We start from the raw sequence: 16,869 nt of genomic DNA, 5'->3' as shown, positions 1-16,869 counted from the left end.
CCCCATTCGTATCTTTTGTGTTGTTTTATTCATTATGCATCCTGATACATAATTTATGCTACACCATGCAAGCACAGCGTTTGTCTATCTCTTTCTTCCTGACACACACACACACACACACATCTTTAAAGTCATATCTTACCTGGTTCTGATGTTTCATTGTCGTGGTCAAGGGCCTCGATCACCAAGGAGAAGGATTTCTGAACAGAAACAGAAAAGAAACACTTTCATTGCACAAACTTTATAACTAGATGTCTTATGTTCTCAAACTTTTTAAATCCAAAGGCAAAATGAAACGTCGTGGGCTTCCATTACGACCGCATATTTGTCCAAACCTGCCAATGACATTGTATCCAGATACTGTACATATACAGTACTTCAATACGGAGTTGGTCCCCCTTTTTGCAGCTATGAGAGCATCCACTCTTCTTGGATTGGAAGATTGCTTTCAAGATTTTAGAGTGTTTCTGTTTCTGACAATCTGTCCCCAGTCATTCTGTAGAGCGTTTATGAGATAAGACACTGATGTTGGACAAGAAGGCCTGGCTCGCAATCTCCGTTACAGTTCATCACAAAGGTGCTGGATGTCACCGAGCCAGTCGAATTTTCCGCACTGAACTCATCAAAACATGTCTTTATAGTCCTTGTCTTGTGTCCTGGCAAAAAACAGTCCATGTAGGAATAGAAAAGCGCTTTCACCAAACTGTCGCCATAAAGCATACAGTAGCATGGTCCATCCAAGATGTTTCGGCATGCATGCTGAAGCACTGAGACATGTTTGGCCAAATACTTTTGTCCATATAATGTATGTGACTGTTTTAGTATGTATTAGGATAATACCATTATACCGATCATTATAATGATCCCCATCATAGTGATGTCATTTAATATGCAGTAATGTGATAATAGTAAAATAAAATAATTGCTATATTTTATAATTGCCGATATTGTCCAGTGACACTGGAAGAGAAAATAAGTCACGTTCCCTGACGCATGTGATGTTCGACACGACACAAACCTTTCATGTGAACAAGAAGAACAATTCGCCTGCTTTTATCTTAGCCTATACATTACTGTAATAGATAGGCACTCCGTCCAGGGTGTACCGTGCCTCGTGCCCCCCGCAACCCTGTACACTGGATAAAGCGATATATTCTTCAGCGGTACTCAAGTGTTTATTAAGGAATCAAAAAAGTATTATCATGAACTCAAACTTTTTAGTCTATGATGAGTTAAAGATGGTCGACTTGAAGGATTCATTCATTCTATTAAACCGATATATAAAATTGCATAAACAGATACAACATAAAAAAAATCCCAGAAACTTTGACTTAAAATTCACTAAAGGAAATGTAACCATGCGTAATCACTGATGAAGTGCCATTGCTCTGATTCAGCCATGTAGAACAAGCAGTACTCAATACTGGGCAAATGGAGGAGGAAAAAAAACAAACCAAATAGCTTGGGTTTGTTGGGAGAGAGACATAGAGAGAGAGAGAGAGAGAGAGAGAGAGAGAGAGCATCATAAATTATTCAAGCCCATACTCTCCTTCTCCAGAGAAGAAACGAGAGAAAGCCTGCATCTGCCATGCAAATAAGGCAGCAGTGGTTTTCTAACTGGCAGCGTAGATGTGCGGTCACGCTGCCTCTCTCGCGTACCTAGTGTTAACCGGGGGATAGAGGGACGGACGCAGTTAAGGGCAGAACAAGAAGCAGAACAAGCCCAGTGCAAATTAATCAAGAAGATGGATGTGGAGCAGGCTGTCATAGACCTGTCGCATCGATGACGCCTCCCTTTATTCAAATGTGTATTTTGTAGCTGTCGGTCATTGTTTCATTTATATGGCAACACCAGGCAAATTAACTGACTCACAACTTAACGCACACACACACACACACACAATAGCCTGCCTCATGAGCTCAAAATAGTCACAGCATCCTTATCCTTAAATAAACAATCAGGGACAAAGCCGAGTTTCTCCCTCTATCACACACACACACACACACACACACACACACACACACACACACACACACACATATACATATATACATGCAAACATCTCATATATGTCCATCTGTCTGTCTGTCTGTCTGTCTGTCTGTTTGGGTGTCTCCTAAAAAAAAGTGACGTAAAGATTTTGAACAAATACAGTGTTTTTTACAGTGTACTTTTTTTTTCATTAAGGATTTCCTACATTACTCACAAAGCTGTGGTGCCAGCAGGATTTAGCTTTTGCTTTATTTATATCAAATAAAGACCAAGTTGCTTGGGTCCATCATTGTGTCCAGCTCTCTCACCACCTCATTTCCTGGAAATGACAAATCTCTCTCTATATATAAGATGATGAGTGAGAACTAAGCTCTTATTATGACTTCATATGTGTCCAATTTTCATTTAGGTTCTGGCAAATTTCGCCTGAGATACGGTTCTACTCGAAGGACTGGAAGGCACGGCAATTAAAGTGCCATGCCCCCGTCTCTTTTGCTCTCTCTCTCTCTCTCTACTATATTTCTTGACCCCACCCCTCTCTTTCTCGCACACACACACACAGCTGCTCGGTGATGGTAAGAGCGAACTACGGATATGAAAGTGATAAACATTACGCGGGATCATATAACACTAGAGGACATCAAATCAGGTGACAGTGTCATAACAGCTCAACTGGCGGGACTTTTGTCTACAGGTTTTATTATAAACAAACCCCCAGTGCCAACATACCAAACACACACACACACACACACACACACACACACACACTTAATATTAACATTTCAAGATAGAGACTGACAACGAAAAGCTTTGGATCTAATTCTAAAATTAAGAATAAGTAGTAGTATATATATATATATATATATATATATATATATATATATATATATATACACACACACACTGATCAGCCATAACATTAAAACCTAATACATTAAGCAATATATTGTACGGGTTGCCTTGTGCCACTTGGGCAGCTCTGGCCCCTCGTGGGGTGTGCTGTAGCTTGTTGAACCAGGACGTTTAGAAGAAGATCCTTTGGGTGTGGTTGGTTACAGGGTGGGGCCTCTTCGGATCGGACGTGTTTGTCCGGCGCATCCCATGTAACCTGAGGAATCTGTAGGCCAGGTCACGGCTTTGGGCTGCTCGGCCCCTTGCATCTTGAGCTGTGGCTCTGGGTGTTCTGATACCTTTCTATCGTGGCCAGCATTTAATTTTTTTAGGCAGTGTGTGCTGCATTGGCTTCTTCAAGAGTATCGGACCAGACAGGCTGGCCCTTGGTCCCGACGGCCATTGGTGTGGTCATGATCTGTCACTTATAATATAATATATATAACACATAATAATGTTATGGCTGGTCAGCTTGTGTGATATCTGAGTCTATGTATATACCAGTTACCAGTCAAAAGCTTGGATTTATTTTTCTAAATTCTACAACAATATGGAGATGTCAAAGCTATGACAAAACACATATGGCATTATGTCATTAAAAAACATCAACAATTAAAGACACTACGGTCAGCTGTTCTGGAAGGGTTCTTGCAAGAACAGGATTGTCAAAAACACGTCAAGCACCATGATAAGACCGTCTCTCACGGAGGAAACCAAGACCAAAACCTACCTCTGCTGCAGAGGAGAAGGTTATTCAGAGTCACCAGCCTCAGAAATCACCAATCGAATATGGGACTGCAATTAATTAAGTGCTGTAACTATTGGACAAAAGCGCTGGTGTTCTTTTAACACAGTTGACACCTTAATAAGATTTATATCAAACAGGAAGCATTTATGTTTAGAATTTATAAAATTTCTATTATATTAAAGTCATAGAAGGAATTCTTGCCTCTGCTTTAGTGACATCTAGTCAGATTCCTACTGAATTGTTCTGAGTCTGAACTCTTGTCTCAGTTTTCTTTTCTCTTTTCTTTTCTTATTCTGCACTCCTGCTGATGAGGACATGACCTAACCTGTCCAGCCGTTTAGACTACTCACACAGAAAACAGGATTACTGCGAACAAGAGTAGATGGGGCTATTGAAAATCACAAAAGAACCGAAGTAGGCAAGACCCTCCGGAGCACAATTGTGTGTGTGTGTGTGTGTGTGTGTGTGTGTTTAGTAAGGAGGTCAGTGTGTATAGAATAAGCTCCGACGCTTTTTGGCTTGTGTTTAAGCTCGGGGACATCCCGACGGAAGTGATGAGGAAGTGAGAGTGTCTAAAGCTCACATAAGTCTCTCTCTCTCTTTCTCTTACACACACATTCACACACAGTTACATCAGTCATGGCGCAGCTCCAGATCTTCATCATCCACCTTTTCCGCTCCCCTATTTTATGTTTGTGTGTAGCGCCATGTCAGCATGCATAAGCAAATGATCCAGGACTTAAAAAAGGGTGTATGTGGAAATGTGGAACACTATCTATCTATTCATCTTACACACACACTTACATGCAGAGTCAGAGGATGGGTGTATAAGCGGACTCTCTCGCGTCATGGGTCAAATTCATAAACCTGCGAAATCCTGTAACTCTTTAGCAACCACATCCTGGCTCTGAGCGAACAACTCGGGTAAATTGTGTTGCCAAAAAAAGACATAAAAGAGTGACAAACTACAGCAAATTGGTGACATCATTATCTGATCTTGGTCGTATATTTATCGCAATTACAACAGACAAGCATTTCAGACCTTCTTATGTACAATAAAAATAAAATTGCTAACATTACTGATAAAAAAGTGAGTCTGAGAGCTTTTGCTGGGAACTTAATACACATTAGAAGAACGATATTTGCTATGCTTTGAGATGCTAGATATGCTATGTTTAGTCAAAGTTTTTAAATCTGTATAATTTGTGTGTATTTCTCAGTGGAAAGTATTTGTGATTTGGCTTGAAGTAAACACGGAAATGCCTCGGTTTCTTCGCCAGATGGTGCACGGATACCCAAATGCCTTGTTATTACACTGTATTACTCTACAGTCGGATGAAGTCAGATAAAACGACATGAGAACGGCTTCTGCGAGACTTTCCCTCTCTTGTGGTTCGCATTACTTTATTGCAAGTAGCTCCATGATCATAGGGTTAACATACTGTAACGTACTATAGTTTACATATATTTATCTATTTATCTTTTTTTTTTTTTTTTTTTACAAAAGATGATGCTCTGTATATGAGCAAGGAGGAACCGAACCAAATACTTTCACCCGTAGGAAATTAAAATCAGTGTCAAAGTGCGGGTATAGACAGAGAAAATTAGGAATGTTAAACATTTCTCTCAGTGCATTACTGAGGGATGTAACACCACTGGCTCAGTGTGTTAAGATTCTGAGTTACTGATTGAAAGGTTGCTGCTGTTGGGCCCTTGAGCAAGGCCCTTAACCCTGTCTGCTCCAGGGAGGCCGTATAATGGCTGACTCAAGCCCACTATCAAAGCTGGAATTTTGCAATTCTTTCGTTGGAATTCTTTGGTATGTATCGTCACTTTGACTCCAAAATCGATTTTGAAAAATAATCTTTTGATGTATGCTTGCATTTGAGATGGGTAAAATGATGCAGTTCCTTTATGATCCTATAGGTGGTGTTCTAAACTGTTTAGAATTTGTTTAGAATTGTAACAAAATCTAAAAAAAAAAAAAAATTTTATAATATAGAATCGGAATATTTATAAAATCATGATACTAGCAGAATCGCAATACAAATCGAATCGTTATAATATCGCATCGGGTGATCCCTAATGTTTATGGATATAAAATATGGATATTTCAGTACAGCGATATTGTGCATGTTCTGTAAAATAGCTCTTGTTTTAACATTTAGGTACTCCGGTTTCCTCCTACAGTATAAAGAAATGCACTGGCAGTGCCACTTGGCCCGTAAGCTCCATGTAAGAGGTTCCAGGCCGTCTGTCACGTTACACGGGAAAAGCGGTACAGATTATATCTATATCCTATGGGACATCCTGTACAGTCATACATTTTAACGATTCATCACAGAATTTAAAAACTCACTGATCTAGACTTGGATTATATATGTAAATGGTATTTTTTTAACCGCAGAGAAGCATGTAATTGTCACACATGGACAACAGATGGAGAGGATACCGTTTAAGTCGAGAAACACTTGAATATTCCTTTAAAGTACATTCTGATTACAACTCATGTAGTTAGCCCTGATTAGAAGACAGTCTGTTAATACGCAGCATTACACTGGGAAACACACTGTTCTCGAATGCAGGTGGGATGATTTAAGGCAGACGAGTGTCAGGTCAGTGTCAGTGCACAGCCTAGAGAAGCTCAACGTGTCCTCACGGCAAATAAAACCAGGGACAAAGAATTTGCTGAGCATTCGTGTTGGACTTGTTAGTGAAAACTGGATTCATGTGTGAATGTATACTGTATCTCTCTCTCTCTCTCTCTCTCTCTCTCTCTCTCTCTCTGTGTGAGTGTGTGTGTGTCTAACAGGGTTAATCCAGTATACTCTGGTCTGAGTTCTTTCCCACAGGGATCAGGAAGGCTTCTGTGACGTATTCCTGTCTGACTGCATGTCTGTGCCCCAGTGTCCTAATCTTTCTCACACACACACATAAAATGCGCAGCCAAATTAAGAAGACGGGCAAACATTTAGAGCCGCAGGAAGATCACACTGTAAACAACAGCAATGCTAAAAAACACAGTAGCAGAGATAAGATCCCAGAGACGAGGCCATGATTATTATTATTTTTTTCACTTTTCGGGACAATGATATCAGCGTTGATGACAAAGCACTGGTCTTGGTGGTGCCTTAATGTCTCTAAGTGTGTGTGCGAATTTCTGTGCATATGCATACATACGCCGGATCGTTATCTATCAGCAGAGGTGATAAATGCTGCGTTACACCTTTAGCATCAGATTAAAATACATGCTGGATGCGTGACTTACTTCCATAGCGTCCATGATGCTGCTGTTTGCACGAAGGCTTGCAGGTTATGGAAGTCAAATGCATCGACTTTAGTTTTGAAATGACCTCTGATTAACATGCATCTATTTATAGCTATTATGGCAAGAGCGCTATGAACATAAACTTGTGTCACAGGCTCTCTGTAATGTTTAATGGAGAAATAAAAAAGCGGGAAAAACACAACACAGTGGTAGTGGGCCACCGCTCACAAATTTACACCTTAAGAATTTATCGGCATATGAGCGCGCGAACCGAGCTAAACCATACGCCGGTTAAGTTGCACGTACGCCAGAGAGCCGTTCGCAACTTGTACGCTTTGATGGAAAGCCAAATGAAGCGAGTTTACATAATTTAGTAATAGTTTTTTTGCATTTTGTGCAAGATTTAGTGAAGACATAGCACCACGGATTCCAAGAATGTTAGCAAGGCTGTTAGCAAGAAGAAAACTGAGCCGCTTACAGTTTCATCTTTAAAGCAGCCGGTGCTGGTGATGTTTAACGTCTATTTATTTCATATTTCACTTCATTTACATGTCTTTTCTAAATGTTTTGTTATTTCTTATTTTCTTATGCCAAGGTACAATGAATCTCTTCCGTTTATCAACTTACGATTATGATTTTTGGGAAAACAGGTGTGGCATAAGGGGAATAAATCCCTCTGCTTTGTGGCCGGCCACATCACACCACCCGTCGATGGATGATTTTCCTATAACAGAACGCCGCAGCATGTTTTATTCCTTACGCAGCGGCAGCCTTCGTGCTCAGAGCCTCATGTGCACATGAGGTTTATTCATTCTGTTCAGTAATTGGTAGCTAGAGGACACTCATACATTAACTAGCATGAGTGTGTTTTTCAAAGCAGCCTGAGGATCATAAGATATATGTCGAGTTCACTCTTTTGGGAAGCCGGGTATCTTATAAAAAATAAAATAAAAAATGAGCATCTAAAAATCGAAGGCATATTAAAGCACTCATGTATCACACAAACAGGTTTCCCAGTTCTCAGCCTGCCACCCCATAATGTGTCCATTAGACGAACACGACCATCCTTCTTGCCATGACTGTGTTTTTTTTTTTGAGCGAGCCAGTCCTTTCGGGTTTCCGTTTTCTCTGTTACACACATATACAGTGCTGGCTTGTGTCCAGCTCGACTTATATATGGAATCAAGGTTTTATTGCTATGTGCAATTTATTGCACTGTAAATCTAAAGCTTAGTTTACACTACAAGTGCTCAATCCCACTTTCCTGCTTGAATTCGATTAGTGTATTAACATGATGATTATAATGAGCGCAATTGGTTTGGCTTTTAATGTACATTGTGGGCTGTTTGCAAATTCACAAAAAATCAATCTGAGGGGGAGGAGGACAGAAAATAAGGCCAGCATTTTAATGTGTGTGTGTGTTTCTATACATGTGTGTGTGTGTGTGTGTGTGTGCATGTGGCAATGGAGGGACATGCTGCATTCAAGACTACATATCTCAATAAATTTCATCTAAATAAATCAATCAAAAAAAAAATGTATTTTTATATCAAATTTCTGGGTGTGCCACAATGTTTGACTTGTCGACTCAGATTTCATGCACTTTCCTTTTAGTCAGTCAGCGCATCCCACTTCTTGACCGCAGAAACTTGTGATAAGCAGAACGATGTGGGTGAAAACAGAATTAAAACAGGTAAAGGGAGGGCCGCTTTTTAGTCTCCATAGCTGTACCACAAACAAACATCTCACGTTTTTTCATCCTGCTTGAAACATTTTACCAAATCGAGTATGTAGAACAATAATAGTTCTTTGGGTTAAGCACGGTTACTATAGTAGCCAAAGCGGATATGCAAGCAGAACATGACATGTAGACTATAGACACAAAAACTGTAAATGACATCACCCTTTAAAGAAATGCTCTATCTGATTTTACTTCCCTTTTTGAGGACTATGTTACATAAGCGGTATAGGCTCACATCTACTCTAGCGCACTGTAGTTATTTTATGGATTTTATGTGTGAGAGAATTTCAAGAACTTGTTTTGAATGTGCTTATGTAAAATGTTTGCCTAATTGTCATAATGTTATTGTCTAAATTTGCATTTGAATGGTGCAAACGTTTCAAAGAGGGCTGTATGTTCTTGAATGACGATCAGTGGCTTGGAGGAACGTTCAACGAGTGGAACACCTGATCCTTGAGAATCAATGAATAACTTGTGGAAGAGACGCATCTGTCCGTGAGAACTAAACACACAATCATTCACTAACACCACTTTACACATTACAGGAACTCAGCTGCCACATCTCCTGCACAGTCCTGACCTCACTCCAAGCCATTTCCACATGTTTGGGGCGTTAAAGGAGTTCCTGGGAGGCCGGCGTTTCAGACAGTGACGTAGGCAGTTCAATCATGGCTTCAGCATACTGAGAAAACCTTCTACCGTGATCGGATCCAAGCACTAGTGAAACACTGGGATAAGTGCACTAGTGTAGACGGGGATTATATAGAGAAATTAAGGGAGTTTTTACTTTTATAACTGTGTTCTGCTGTTTCGCATAATCAAAAGTCCTATTTGACTTGAAAGACCCACATCATTCATCAATCAACATCTTCTAAACTTTACAAGTTTTCTAAAACATGGACCTCACCAAAAGTGTATCCTGGTTACATTAGGCACTAATGACTCTACCTCCTTTAGATGACATGATATGGATCTCAATAGTTATATGTTTCACAATTGAAAAAAAAGGAAATTGTTAAACAAATTACATTTCAATGAAATTCAAATAACTCCTAATCAGAGAGATGATTAGGTTCGGCACTGATAGGATTTGAATGAAGTTCTTTCACAATTTGGTTCACTTAAATTAACCTCATTTGATGTATTCTTTTTGATTTTGGCTGATAAAAAAATGACACCACGTTAATTCACTAAACTACATTATTTCGCTCCACAGTTGTACCACGCTGGAATCCTCACATCAATAAAATCCTGCTGACTCAGTATTGCGTGTCTGGGTTTCCGCCATGAGTCCGTATACCAGCAAGGACACGCATCCTTGCAAAAATCCTGATTGATTCGGTTGCTGACTTTGACCCGCAAGATGTGGAAAGATAGAGAGCTCGGAGAGAAACTGCTAATACTAGCATCACCACTCCACTCTGTAGCTGCAGGCTAGTCTCTGATTAACAGTCCACCATGACTGCTGTCACTGTAAGTGTGTGTGTGTGTGTGTGTGAGTGTGAGAGATGCTGCTAGTCTGTTTTATTGCACATACAAGGGCTGAGTGCTTTTGTCAAAATTTCTTGCTGAGGCTTTGTTGAACCTGAATTTTTGACCCATCCCCCCCACCCGGAATGCATTTGTGCACGGAACGAGGGTTGTGGAATTTGTTCCTGATTACATACATTGTACTCGAGTACCGTGTGACAAACCTTCACGGTCAAAGTGCAGAGCAGGAGACTTATCATTTTGATTTAAAACACACTTGAAACTATCCCTTTAATACTTTAAACACTCTCTCTCCTGCTCCATCACTTACATGCAAACCTTTTAACAAATGATTATACCAGCGAATAGTGATGCACACCACCCAGTTTGCACGTAAGAGATGAAGCAAGAAAGAGAGAGAGAGAGAGAGAAAGAGAGAGAGAGAGTTTAAAGTATTAAAGGAATAGTTTGACTTAAGACAGACTTGAAACAATCCAAACTATCCCTTTAATACTTCAAATGCTCTCTCTCTCTCTATCTTTATCTCTAACATCCAAACTGGGCGGAGTGCATCACTATTCAATGGCATAATCTATTATTAACAGTTCCCTTTTTTGATTCAACCCAATACGGCCAATTTTTCAGTTTCCTTTTTACATCCTTGTGTGTGAATCCATCCGAACTCCAAATTCGACCTCGGACTCGAAGGAATTTAAATAATTCGTGGTAATTGCTTCGTTTTCTGACTTAGGCTTGTTCTTATTTGAGTGATGTCTCTCTCTGTCTCTGCCTGGCAGGGGTATTGGGAGGAGGATATCCCGGCTAAGCTGGGCTGCACAAACATCTCGTTCCAACAGGAAGAACTCCCTGCCCACAGACAGGAATTTCCCCATCTTTCTCTCTCTAGCTTTTTTTTTTCTCTGCCCTTCCCTTGCATACACTCTCTGACACTGCATTTCACATGTTACCCCCCCCCCTCTCTCTCTCTCCCATGAGCACAGCCACAGAGATGCACACACACACAAGCACATTTGTCACGCTATGTTGCATACACATGTTGTACGCTGCCTTCCCGCGTCTCTCTCTCTCTGTCTCTCTCTCTCCGAATGGCCAGCTTTGCACACAAACCCTGTTCACTTTTGCCACATGCCACACACCCCCTTCATCATGTCCCAATCCCATATCCAGATAGACCATACACACTCATGGCACGTAGAGTCCATTAAAGCAACAGATGTGCGATTATCGCCGGCATCGCTCGCATCAAAGATTGCAGAAAACGCTTTCCGTCTACCAAAACTTCAATATGGTCATTACAAGCATGTGTGCACACGCACTCGCAATTTAATCAGCACCGTAATAATTACAGTTTCCCATTCTGTCTCTCTCTCACACACACACACACACACACACACACATACCTGGCAGGGTAGATGTTGCCATAGCAGCGGTGGCATTCCACCTAATCATTATGGCTGTACACGGGGGCATCGATGCTGTAACGAGGTAACAGACATCAAGTGTGTGATGAGAGCCAGGGAAAAAAAATAAGAAGAGGAGATTCAATTATTTTTTGCACTTAAATTGAAAAAAAAAAAAAGCCTCATTCCATATTCCACTTACACACCCACGTGAAATCACACTCGGATCTCTCTAACAATAGTCCTGCGCTACCGTGTGAAATATGAAACACGCGTGACCTTTTGCTCAACCCTGACCCCCGGCATCTCATCTCCAGCCCTGAATTATCACCATATCTCCCCATTCTTTTATTTTCTAGCGCTTTTGTTTTCTTTCTTTCAGCCGATGATTACTGAAGGCCTCTCCCACCCTCTCTCGTTCTCACTCCCTCTCTTTCTCTCTCTCTCTCTATGCTTTCATCTTGTACCCCCCCGCCCGACCCCCCCACTCCCTGCCACCATCTCTCACCCAAAGTCAAATTCTTCCTGAGTTAATTGGTCTGACAAAGTTATGCGATTTTAGGACTCTAAAAACAACAGGAGAGCTACGTGTGGCTCTGCGACAGGGGCCCTCGTTTTCCGCAGGAAGGCACCCCGTCTGGGTGACGAGAAAGGCGCACAGTGTGTGTTTAGGATGCTGTTGATGTATCCGTGTGTTTGCTTTTGGATGGGTGCGTTTAGGTAAAACAGGCACCTCAAGGTTATATTTAGTCGTAAAGTTTCCATTTACTTGCATCCATTTACTCCATCGACGTAGGTTTTATCGTTCAAAAGCAACACAATTTTACACAAAAAAACAAATTTCCACAATATTCCACAATACTCCATGGCTGTCAAGTCATAAATGCTTTTATACTGTGTATATATATATATATATATATATAGAGAGAGAGAGAGAGAGAGAGAGAGAGAAAGATTTTTATATATTATTATTATTACACTACAACAATTGATGGAAGTTACCCAAAGTTACCCATTTTTTTTTCTTTTTTAAAGCAGCCAGTTCTAAGAGGAATCATAAATTAAGGTTAAGTGAAGTTTAATGTCTTTACTATTTATTTCTTTTTATAATTTTTTTAAAAATATATTTTACTTCTATGTCTTTTCTGAATGTTGATTGTTTTTTTATATGCACAAATATGATTATGGAAACTCGTAATATTGGTAATATTTTCAGGTTGCCACCCAAGTTACCCAGTTTTTGTTTTTAAAGCAGCCGGTGCTGAGAGGAATCAAAAATTAAGTTTGAGGTTTAATTTGATTTTCACCCAATTTTCCCCCTTATTTAGTCATATTCAATTCCTCTCCATAACACACACATCGTTAGGGCGGAGTAACACACTCAGAGGACAGCGCTATCCGCTCCTTCCTCTTGCGTGAGCTCACAGACGCCCCTGATTGGCTGTAGAGCCGTGATTAATGTGGGAGCACGAAGTACCTCTCCTCCCTCCCCTCTGAGAGAGCTCGACCAATCAGCTCTCTCTAGACCTCCGGCTGCGAGAGGTTACAGCATCACCCGGGAATAGAACTCGCGATCTCTGGATGATAAGGCGATATCTTTTCAAAATTTTTCGATTTGTTTTTATATGCAAAAATAGGATTAAAGTGTTGGAAATTGGTAATATTGGTAGTATTTATGGGTGGCTGGAACAGATTATCTGCGTTTACAAAATTTACTATGTGAAAATGTGTTTCGCGATATACCTTGGCATATATATATATATATATATATATATATATATATATATATATACACACACACACACAAATATAGGGTTTGTCTGTATTAATTGCTCCTATTATCATCAGGACAAAGAAAGTGGCATTCATTTACACCTCTACTAGTCATATCTGTGTATCTGCTCATGCCTTTTAGTGTAAAAAAAAAAGTAGTCTATTATAAACTCTCCACCTTTCTGGCATGCTCATTAGTCACCGCAGAGTCCAATCAAACCAACAGGACCTTAGAGGCATTCAGTAATAACAGCTCTGTGGTGACAGTTAACTCACAGCTACTGATTGCTTGGTTCTGCAAAGACCATCAAACCCATATTTAACTTGAAAATAAAAAAAAAAACAAAAAAACAATTGATGTGAAGAAAAACGGGACTGAGTGCTGGAAAAAAGTGAGGATGTGGAAGGAGGAGGAGGAGGAGGAGGTGGAGGTGGCTCGGAGTCTGGGACGCAGAACAACCATTAAATATAATCAGAGAGAGAGAAGGTGAGCATGACAGACAGTTCACTCAGCGCCCCGAGCACATGCATGCTGTGAACACGGTGAGAGGAGAAACTGGTAGAATACAAAAGGAAACAAGACAGGATGACAGAACAATCAAGTAGACAACAAAATTAGCAAAGCTTTTAGCACACCATGTGGCCTGGAGTCTTCTTACGAATGCAAATACATGCTTGCATCCTTATTTTCATATTTTGCTTGGAGTTTCACAAAAAAAAAAAAACATGCGTGTTCTCACATCCACATGACCACACATCCACGCTCCACGCTCTATAATAACCTTACTTCCCATCCTCATTACCTTTCCACATAAAGGTGATGCGGGGGGGATGCTCGCACCCTTTCCCCTTTTCTCTTCCTTATTATAGAAACTTCTATTCCAATCCAATTTGCACACAGATGGAATCATTAAAGCAGTGTGTCCCCTGTCGCTGCATGTCCCGAGGTTATTAGCTTATCTTTGCTGAACATAAGAACGAATCTTAAAGGGAATTAACTTCCTCCGACTCCTGCTGTGTATTTCAAGTGCAGAAGATGGAAATGTGGGGTGAGTTTGTGTGTTCGTGTGTGTGGCACACTGTGCCAGGGCATGGATGTTACACAAATAGCTTAAATTATAACAATTTTGCTTGTGATTTATCATCATACACTTATGTGAGTTGAATTGGGTCATTACCCCACTTGACTTTTTATAATACACAGCCTGGCCAAATAAAAAAAGCAACAAAAAAAAAAAAAAGCCGCACACTCCAATCAACTATAGCTTTGATGACAGCACACAGTTCTTGGGTGAAAATGAATATCCCTGTGCCGTCAGGGAAGAAAAACTCCACTGATGATTCATGCGCTTCCCTTCTTGCCCTGATGTCTTGTCCATCACTCTGGAACAGGGTCCGTCTGGACTCATCAGACCACATGACCTTTTCCCATTGCTCCAAAGTACAGTATCCAACAAACTGAATCATTTTATTCCTGATGCGTCTCACTAACAAGAGGATTTCTTATTGCCACACAGCTGTTTAGTCTCAATCCTGTGAGTTCTCATCACATTGTGTCTGGATGGTAATGCTCTTATTTTCACTATTAATTTATTTTTTTTTTACGCTGCAATTTCACCAAGTGTTTAAGTGACATCTATTTACACTTTTTTTCTCACTACATGTCTACTACAAAGTTGATAGTTCAGAACAATCTATCCAGGCTTTAATAGTGTGTTGAAGGATTCTCAACCAATTCAAATCTCCTTAGTTGTTTTCTTTGCTTGATGCAGCTCAAAATTTTGATCCTTCTGGGAGGGTGACTTTTTTTTGCAGGGCAGTTCATAAAATCAGGCCTGCTGTAATCTTCATAATCCTGAGCCCTATATATGTTACAATAATAAAAAATAATAGCAGCTAAATGCTCTGAGCTTTTGTAAGTGGTGGTAATTTTGATAATATTTGCAACAATAACAATTATATAATGTGTTTTTATGTATGCCATAAAAATGATTTTTTATCATCATGACACAATGAGCCTAATGGATAAGGAAAAGCCACTGGATTCAAATAACGTTAATTAAGTTCTATTTTTTAAGATTCACTGGAAATATTCTTTACAACAGCTGACAACAATCTCGCATGTTTTTATAAAAAAAAAAAAATTCTTTAAAAAAAAAAAAAAACAACCTAAAAGGCTTTTTCCAGTCGTCTACAGCTACAGTTTAAATACACTACAGTCAGTGCAATACTTTTCCATAAATCACCATAAGCTGTTCCATGAGTCACTCATTCTGGGTGACACAAGACATGTTAGTGTTGTCTTCATCTCTGTCACAGGAACTCATTCACCACTAAGAAATATTTTACGTAGCTCATAAATCAACAGGAAGTTGCAATGTCTGAATTTCTTGCAGATCATGAGAACAAGAAATGTACATTGTCTTAGTCACTCTTTCGTTGATATTTTGCACACTTCCTGTCTGACATGTGCTGGCGACTTCATGAAAGAAATGTGGTTGAGAAGGAAAAAAATGACCATGCACAGTAGATGCAATGTAGAAAAAAATGCCAGTAGAAACCAAAGCTCTGTTTAATAGTGAAAGCAAGTGCATTCTAGGCTCAGCTACGTTATGTGACAATAACATAAAGTCAGCTGATGACCTGAATGTACTGTATGACCAGGTTATCACATCGATGGAGTTTTTCTTACCTGATAACACAGGCACTCTGCAGGTCACTAATGTGTGACAGAGTGGTTCTGGGAGCACGAGGAATCATTTTCCCACACCGACTGGCCACCAACAGTTTTTTTTTTTTGGCCAGTCAGAGTGTATTGGCTGCCAGGGTCCCTTTGAAAGCAGAGCACTCTTATCTAAATTATAGTTTGAAAGTGAGTGAAGAAAAAAAAATGTTACACAACTTGTAAGAATTATCTTTACTGTGATAATACCATCGCCATGGATACGGGAAAACCATATCTTGTGTATTTGCTAATTACATGCAACACTTAGTACGAAGGGCGTTCAAGTCAAACCAGGATTTTTGATTGCGCAGAATAAGAGGCCACAGTTATGTGAGTAAAAACAACCACAATCCCCTGCTACACTAATGCACTTATCGTAGGTTTTCACTAGTGCTAGTTTTAAAGGATTAGGCGTGCCATGTGCTGAATGCTACGAAACGAGTCATTTCGGTTGGGATCGTCATTCACGGAAATGGGTATTATGCCGTCATTTAAGATTCAAAACATTAAAAAAAAAAGGGAAAACAAAATTATATTTATTATATAAAATTATATATATAGGGCTAAATGGCACTCCAAGTTGGCAAACATACACTTAAAGTTTGGTCATGACCACTGCGTTCGGTTAAACTGTCTGCCATTCACTAATTGTGTAATATTTACGATAGATATTGAAACAAAGTAAACTGACATGAAAGCAAGAATGAGAGAAATAAAGAAAAGATCATCAGTAGGGCTATAAAGACAGAGCGAGTAGTCATGAGCCCACTTTATGCGTGACTGCACAGGTATGCGGTTTGTGTGTGTAGTCATGTGTGTGTGTGTGTGTGTGTGTGGGA

At 40.0% G+C, this 16,869-nt stretch overlaps 1 protein-coding gene across 2 annotated transcripts in view; it reads right to left on the bottom strand.

Annotated features, from left to right (window-relative positions):
* LOC128528114 (protein jagged-1b) overlaps positions 1-16,869 on the bottom strand; it is a 57,740-nt gene that overhangs the window by 21,302 nt on the left and 19,569 nt on the right. For both annotated transcript variants that reach the window (XM_053500868.1, XM_053500867.1), the window contains exon 3: positions 143-200. In XM_053500868.1, coding sequence (XP_053356843.1) covers positions 143-200 — 58 coding nt within the window. The remainder of the gene's footprint in view (positions 1-142; positions 201-16,869) is intronic.

Source organism: Clarias gariepinus, chromosome 7, assembly GCF_024256425.1.
Source record: "Clarias gariepinus isolate MV-2021 ecotype Netherlands chromosome 7, CGAR_prim_01v2, whole genome shotgun sequence".
Classification (NCBI taxonomy): domain Eukaryota; kingdom Metazoa; phylum Chordata; class Actinopteri; order Siluriformes; family Clariidae; genus Clarias; species Clarias gariepinus.
This window is presented reverse-complemented; position numbering and strand designations above follow the sequence as displayed.